At 41.0% G+C, this 7,850-nt stretch overlaps 1 protein-coding gene across 2 annotated transcripts; it reads left to right on the forward strand.

Moving 5' to 3' along the window:
- Window positions 1–323: 323 nt before the first annotated feature.
- On the forward strand, window positions 324–6,655 carry LOC123182034 (26S proteasome regulatory subunit RPN13). 2 transcript variants are annotated; one of them, XM_044594488.1, is made up of 14 exons: window positions 330–654; window positions 1,625–1,674; window positions 2,116–2,208; window positions 2,338–2,397; window positions 2,647–2,685; window positions 2,789–2,863; window positions 2,953–3,019; window positions 3,087–3,156; window positions 3,732–3,850; window positions 3,941–3,964; window positions 4,043–4,134; window positions 4,206–4,283; window positions 4,385–4,439; window positions 6,184–6,655. In XM_044594488.1, the coding sequence occupies exons 2-14, from the start codon at window positions 1,651–1,653 to the stop codon at window positions 6,306–6,308; spliced, it is 921 nt and encodes a 306-aa protein (XP_044450423.1). In that variant the 5' UTR covers window positions 330–654; window positions 1,625–1,650; the 3' UTR covers window positions 6,309–6,655. The 2 variants fall into 2 exon arrangements, with proteins under 2 accessions (XP_044450422.1, XP_044450423.1); XM_044594487.1 differs by having other exon boundaries at window positions 324–654; window positions 3,941–4,134.
- The last annotated feature ends 1,195 nt before the right edge of the window (window positions 6,656–7,850 follow it).

A 7,850-nucleotide genomic window follows, 5' to 3' on the forward strand; every position in this document is an offset into this window, starting at 1 on the left:
ATCGAAAGTTTATCCCGCAAAAAAAACTATTTTCAAGTTGTGTTCAATTATATTTGAATTATGAAACCGGAAGTGAAGTTTAGTTGAAGTATATGTTGAAAATCGGTCATATTTTAATTATGAAGTGCTATATTCACACGACAAAGCAGGGTATTTTTTCTTTCAAAACAACATTTTTGGGTTTAAGTTTGGGGCAACAATTAGAAACCACCCCAATATCTAAGACTTTTTGAAATCTCAGTTTTGAGATGGCTTTTCTGGATTGAAGTTTTTAGTTGTTCTTTTTTGACGGGTGTTTTTAGATGTTCTTCGCTAGGGTTATCATAGGACTCCCCACCCCCTCTCCGCTTCCTCGCCCCGACTCCCACCTGTCGTCCCAATCTCTCACCCCTACGCCGGGGACCCCCTTCTCTCGCCGCCCCGCCGCCCCGCGAGTTCCTTCGCCGCTTTCGCTGCCGCCCCGCCGGTCGTCTAACGCCGCCTCGTCACCGTCGCGAACCTCCACCCCTGCTCCGTCTCCGACCTCCACGCCTGCTCCGTCCCCGACATCGACACCGTATCCCGCCTCACCCATCTGCCACCTCAACCGCCGGGAGCGCCTCCCTTGCCGTCCTCCACTGCCCCTCCGCTACCTCATCCGCCAATAGCGAGAAGGTGAAGCTCACCTCTGCCACCCAACCCCGGCTCCCTGCTATGTATTTTTTTTCTTTTTTTTTTCTTCTCTGTGTGAATTTCTATGTTTGCATACGAAATAGACCACCCTTTTTTTTATATTGCGGAAATCGATGGACATCTGTTATTGTCTGCATATGCAGCATTGTGTACGTATGGGGAATCTGGTTGTGCAAATGTTTGAAAATTCGTTTCATGCTTTATCAAGTTTGCCATTATTATCTTCAAAGATGAAACATCGATATGTTTCTATTCGTTTAGATGATGATTTGGCAAGAAAATGACAACAACCAATTGCGAGAGGAGCCGGCTTAGTTGCTGTTACGTGTGCTTACATGCTTACGAAGAGCCAGGGAACACACCTCGAGGATAAGAATTGGCCGTATGGTTGATAATGATATAGCTAGGGAGTCAATTTTGAGATATATCATTCTACTGGCAAAAATGCTCATACCAGCTTAGAATGACAAGGGCTCCTTTTTTCTGTTTGTGTACTTTCTTAAGAGAGAGACAATTGTTGAATGATAGCATACATACTTCTATCAAGGAACAAACAAGCAGCAATGTTTTTCCTAGTAGTTGGTCACAACCATAGATTGATAGCATGTTTCTGTCTTAAGAGTATCAGGGATTGAAGGCGCAAATACCATGGAATGTGGATAGCCATGTCCATGTGTCGTACCTGTTTTTCTGCTAATCTCTTCAAAAGTTTGTTTTCTGTAAGCAAGTGCACCTAAAACCTTTTCGTTCTGATATGCATGAAGTACCAAAGCAGTTAGTTTGGTCTACAGTACCTCATCTTCATTGCAATTGGAAGGCAAGGCTCAAGCCTTCTTAGAAGTGAAAGCCAAGCAAATGCATATATTACTTCTCAGTTCTCACTTGCTTGATTTAATTTGGAATACAAGACATTGCTGTTATCCTGTACTTACCTTTCTCTCTCCTAATTTAGGACCTGTTCGTTGGGTACTGCCATCGATGGAGAGCAGTGAACCACTCCAGGTAAAGCTAAGCGTCAGTTTTTGTTGTTTCTGCAAGTACTGCTGATACGGATTGGTGTATTGTTCTTCACGAATCGGTAGGATAACTAGTCTATCCTATCTGAGAACAAGCACCACACAATATCGTCTTTGGGAGACAAACTCAAATCTACCAAACTCTTAATTGACATTCTCTCGCATTGCATACTTAACAATTTCGCTTTACTTATGTATCCAATATATGTATCAAAACTATTTTCGTGACACTTAGATTTGTTAAGTATTTATATGTGTAACCCTTGCGGATACACGGGTTGATGGCAGTTTCACATCACTTATCTGTCATTAGTCAGAATCTGAATGCTCTCATTTTTCTCGAGAAAAATGTGTTATGTTTCTCTTTATATTCATACAATAAGATGTGTTTCTGTTATTCATTGATGTACTTTGATGCATTTCTCAGGATATAATGTGTGAGTTCCGTGCTGGTAAGATGTCTCTTGAGGGAACACGGGTGGTCCCAGACACACGCAAGGGGCTTGTTCGTATTGGAAAGGTATGCATGCTCTCATTTCTATGTGTCTCTAGTACAATTTATATATTGTCAGCACAGTTTCCAAGGAATATACATACTCTAATATTTATCGGTTATTCAAATGTAATTATATGTCCACTTCTTTTGTAGGGTGAAGAAGGCTTGATTCATTTTCAGTGGCTTGACCGTGGACAAAACATAGTTGAAGATGTATCCTCTTGTGAGCATGCAGTTTTAGACATCTCTTACTAAATTTAATTTATAAATGCTAAATTTGGTCGTTTGATATATAATCGATTGAAAGTTTAATTTGCAGAAATTATGTGTTTATATGTTTGTACTCCCAAGGTCCTTGATGGACTCATGTTTAAACTTGGAAGTGTCTCTATTTTGTCCCGCTTTACATTCTATTCTATTATATGTTTGTCTTCTGTCTATCCTTGATTCCATTTCTCCCAGGATCAAATTGTCTTCCCTGATGAGGCTGTCTTTGAGAAGGTATATATATGAAATATATATATTATTCAAGTTTGATATGCTCTCCAAGATTACTTTTGCGAAATATGGAACTTCAGTGATCAACATTGGCTCATGTCATTAGGTAACAGAATCTTCTGGAAGGGTGTACATCTTGAAGTTCAGGCATGATAGCAGGAAATTCTTCCTATGGATGCAGGTCGGTTAGATGTAAAGAACTCTGTTGTGAAAACCATTACCCTTCCCACTCTCTAACAGCTGATTTCCATTGTGCTCGTTATTATGCAGGAGACAAATGCTGATGGGGACTCGCAAATATGCCGCCAAGTTAATGCCTACATAAATCGGCCCTTGGGTATGCTTTGATCATTTGGTTCCTAACTCTCAACTGTGATCATGTCTTAAGGTGTACTGTTGTGCAGATGGCGATGCAATTTCTATTGAGGCAGAAATGTCACACGAGGATACAGCTGATGATGACATCTCTTCCAGGTATGTGAAATGAAATGCTAGATCTGATGCTGTCTGAGCACATGTATTTTCTTCAGCCTTTGCAATGCAATGGGCAGCCAAGTCAACTTTGAGACGGTTCCGTATTTAGGCTCGTTTTGTGGTTGTTATTTTTGCTCTGAAAAAGTTTTGAAAATCTACTACTATATTCAGTAAATCAGATTGAACTTAGATAAATTCTGTTATTCAGTTACTGTCTCCTTGCATTTCATTCCATTTGATAAATTCTGCAACACAGTACTATTATTTGTCTGCAACTTGACTAAGAGGGGGAAAAACTAGCCTAAAAGCGTTTGAACCAAATGAGATTACCAGAATCCACCGCAATACCAAATGTTGTATTAATCTTGATTTTCAGATGGAAATCATATCACCAGATGGATGTATGGCCAAACTAAACTAAGTATATTTGTTCACATACAAGATATTGCCACCTACACCTGTATGCTTTACAGTTGCATGGTCTACTAAGCACAAGTACCGACTTTTGGGTGCTGTTGCCAAATTGCTAACACTATGCCCTTGCTGTTCCCTTCTTTCTTCCGTGTATATTTCAGAGCTGGGAATTTAGTTGATCAGAGCATGACCGCTGATATGGCTGGTGAAGTGACTTCTGCCGCTGGACCTGTACGACTGGCTGACCTTCAGAGAATATTGAGTTCTATACAACCATCTGGTATGAGCTAAAAATCATGTCCTTTTTCTGTATGTTCACTTGTTCGACTTGCTTCTGAAATGCTTACGTCAATTCTCTTGGCAATTTCAGATGCTACGGCAGATCCTGATGCTGGTAAGTGGCATTCTGAATCAATGTGCTTTTGTCTATTGGCCTGCTTTCTGTTTCATTATGTTGGCTTGCTGGTGACAGGATTGAGACTAGGAGACATCTTGAAGCCCGATTTGATATTGCCACTAATTGAAACTTTGCCCATCGAACAGTTGGCATCACATCTTCCAGAGGTTTGTATTGGTTATCCTTGCTTTCAGTTCAACTGAACCCTTTACTCATTCTGGTAACTGCTCGATTCCAGGGTTCTTGGACTGCCGGTGATATTCTTGAGCTGCTGCAAAGTCCTCCTTTGCGACAGCAACTGGATGCTTTTACTCATGTTAGTTACAGTTACCCCCTCTTTCCTCTTTCTGCTGCACATCTATGTGTCTGATGGTGTTTCAAGAGTCACTCTGATAATGATGTTTGCTTGTTTTGCAGGTGCTGCAGACTGGCCAAATAGATCTTGCTCAATTTGGAGTGGACCCTAGCAAGTGTAACCTTTTATGTTCCTTTAGCCTACAACCTAACTTTTAATTTATATGCCCTTAAATGGTCTTGACAAAGTTACACGTGCATGTATTATGAGCTTTGCAAATGCTTGTACCACCATTTTCTCTTGCTCATCCTATATATAAGTTACAGTGGGGAGTGGGGAAAATGTATTGATGGTGAGGAAGTTCTTATATCTGTTTTTACCATGGTGTCCCCATAAAAATCATATAAAAGATAGTTTGGGCATGAGATGACTATGGTACATACTTTTAGTTAGAAAGACTTTATATCGTTTCCTTTTTTTTCTACTCTCCTGTGCTCCCACTTGTTGGATGACAAGTATATGATGGTTGAAGTGTACTAGAGAGGTGATAGGGTTTCGGTTGTGCCGTTGTGATTGGCCTTGTGCTTTTTAAGGGCATGTTTGCTTTGCACGCACACTTTGCCGACTGTTAGGCACACAAAATTTGGTACTCCCTCTGCAAAGAAATATAAGAGCATTTAGATCACTAAAATAGTGACCTAAACGCTCTTATAAATATAAGAGCATTTAGATCACTAAAATAGTGATCTAAACGCTCTTATATTTCTTTACAGAGGGAGTAAGTGTTCAGTCGTAGCCACAGTTATAGCATGCACACTTTCTTAGCATCTTACCCCATTTGTCATAAGACTCATATCTAGCCAACTTTTGCCACAACTGTGACTACTAATTTGGCGACCTCAACAGCTCAACTATGACTTGCCACTTGTGGCACAAAAGTATGGTAGAGTGTGGAAGGCAACCAAACCTTTGTCTCCATGCTTTTAGGCCATCTTTCTTTTTACCATATGATCTGACTGTTAAAAGTAGCCCATCGATGTAGCGCTTTGGTTGGAGACTTCTTCACATGGCTCTTAACATTTAGCAATGCAAAGTGCATGATGAGTTAATTACAAACCTGTGTAGCATAGTTACTCTTTTGGGTACATCTCAGTAGCTTTATTCCTCCGGATTTCTGAAAAAGCATTAGAACAGTTTTATCTTATTCCATGTGGATGTCTGTCATCTAGGAGTTGCTGTCTATGGTTTTAGCTTTACTGTGGAAATGACCATTGCAAAGAATATGAGTTTTATTTCACTGGCAGATGCCAACCATGAACCATCCATGCTTTTAGGCCATCTTTCTTTTTACCATATGATCTGACTGTTAAAAGTAGCCCATCGATGTAGCGCTTTGGTTGGAGACTTCTTCACATGGCTCTTAACATTTAGCAATGCAAAGTGCATGATGAGTTAATTACAAACCTGTGTAGCATAGTTACTCTTTTGGGTACATCTCAGTAGCTTTATTCCTCCGGATTTCTGAAAAAGCATTAGAACAGTTTTATCTTATTCCATGTGGATGTCTGTCATCTAGGAGTTGCTGTCTATGGTTTTAGCTTTACTGTGGAAATGACCATTGCAAAGAATATGAGTTTTATTTCACTGGCAGATGCCAACCATGAACCATCCATGATGCTAGTATCTGAACCTTTAAAGTGGTTCTGTGCAAGTTTTGAAATTGGAGTTAGATATCCCATGTCTGAGATGCTTAATCTAGTTAGTGTTGGGGGATCATTATTGGTACTCCCTCTGTAAACGTTTATAAGACGTTTTAGGTCTAAAGTAGTCTTATAAAAGTTTACAGAGGAAGTACTGCTTAGGATATCAACCAAAGTTGCTTCTTTGAAAACTAATTCTTTTGTTGTTGTGTTTCTGACAGATAAGTTCACAGTTGCCTCATTCCTGGAGGCATTGGAAGACTCCGTGGCAAAAGCTTCTACAGATGGAGGCAATGATTCAAAGGCCAAGAAAGATGGTGGAAATGATCCCATGGACGAGAGTTGATTGCACAGCGCACCTAGGGGTGTAGCCTTTATCTGAGTTGCTCATGCCGTCATGCGCGGTGGAACTTGTCATGTTAGCAAATCTGATGGCACACAAAGCAAAGGACGTTTTATTTTGTCACCCCCTCAAAATCTAGATGCTATTTTGCTGTGAATTTTTAGATACTATCAGTCGCTTCCATATGTCCCAGTTGATTCCATGTCGTGACTCGAGTATTCTGATGAAAAATGCTTCCATAGGTTCCAGTTGGTACAATTGCGTGACATGGATATATTTTGAAAATTGCTTCTGAAGTTCTAGCTGGCGCTGTTGCGTGACATGAATATATATTCGTATCATTTATATTCTGAGCTGTGCCTGTGCACCTTTTAGTCGGCCTTTGTCTCCGTCGAACGAATACCAAGATAACACAGTAGTGTGGTCTGCAACATGTCCCTTTTCGCCTTAATTGTAGTTTCTTTTGGCTCATGGTCGTGTAAGTGGCTTGTTATCCTGCACGTCAAGTCAATATCCGCATACGAACTTGAATGAAAACTAGAGGTTGGGGGCGCGCCTCTTTGGCGTACCTGCCTAGCTTGCTAAGTTGTGAACGTGCTTTTGTGGTATAGAAAATCACAGGCAACGTATAGATCGGCGAGAAAACGATTAACCACAAGAATTATACTTTTTGAATTTCATCTAACTCTGATCAGGGGCATTTAGATGATTTGGTTTATGAACAACAATTAATCACGAGCATGGCCATCTGCAGTAACTTGTTGACAATCACATAAGTATCTTACAAAAATATTTCTGAAGATAATAGTGTCAATATCAAGTGTTACCTATTGCTAATTGATTGAAGTGAAAATTACATGAGAATTTGATAAACCAAATGTCACGCTCGGCCACAGGGTACTTCTAAGAGCATCTCCAGCCGTTGGCGGGCGAGCCGACGGTATAATTGGCTCTGGGGCGGTAGGGTACCCAGCCGTCGCCCCCAGGCGCCGATATCGACCCATTTTTTGCGCAAATGTGCCCGCCATTTGGCCCACTTTCGGCGAAAAATGGCCTGATATCGACGCGAATCGGCCATATTCGCCGTGGTTCGGCGTGAATTCAACATGGTAATTTTTTTATCACATAGTTCATCACAGAAAATCAATAGAAATCAAATAGTTCAATACAAATTATATAGTTCAACAAGTAAAAACTCATATTTCATCACACGTGGAGCTAGGCGTTGCCCTTGAGCCTCCATAGATGCTCCACCAGATCGTGCTGCAGTTGTTGATGCACCTATGGGTCTCGGATCTCTTGACGCATACTGAGGTAGGCAGTCCAGGTTGCCGGTAGCTGGTGATCAACTTGGGCAAGAGGACCCTGCCTGTAGTATGATTCAGTGTCAAACACTGGTTCTTCCTGCTCGCTCTCAATGATCATATTGTGCAAGATGACACAGCAAGTCATGATCTCCCACATTTGATCTTTCGACGAGGTCTGAGCTAGGTACCAGACAACAGCAAATCGAGATTGGAGCACACCAAATGCCCGCTCGACATC

This window comes from Triticum aestivum, chromosome 1D, assembly GCF_018294505.1.
Source record: "Triticum aestivum cultivar Chinese Spring chromosome 1D, IWGSC CS RefSeq v2.1, whole genome shotgun sequence".
In the NCBI taxonomy this organism is placed as follows: domain Eukaryota; kingdom Viridiplantae; phylum Streptophyta; class Magnoliopsida; order Poales; family Poaceae; genus Triticum; species Triticum aestivum.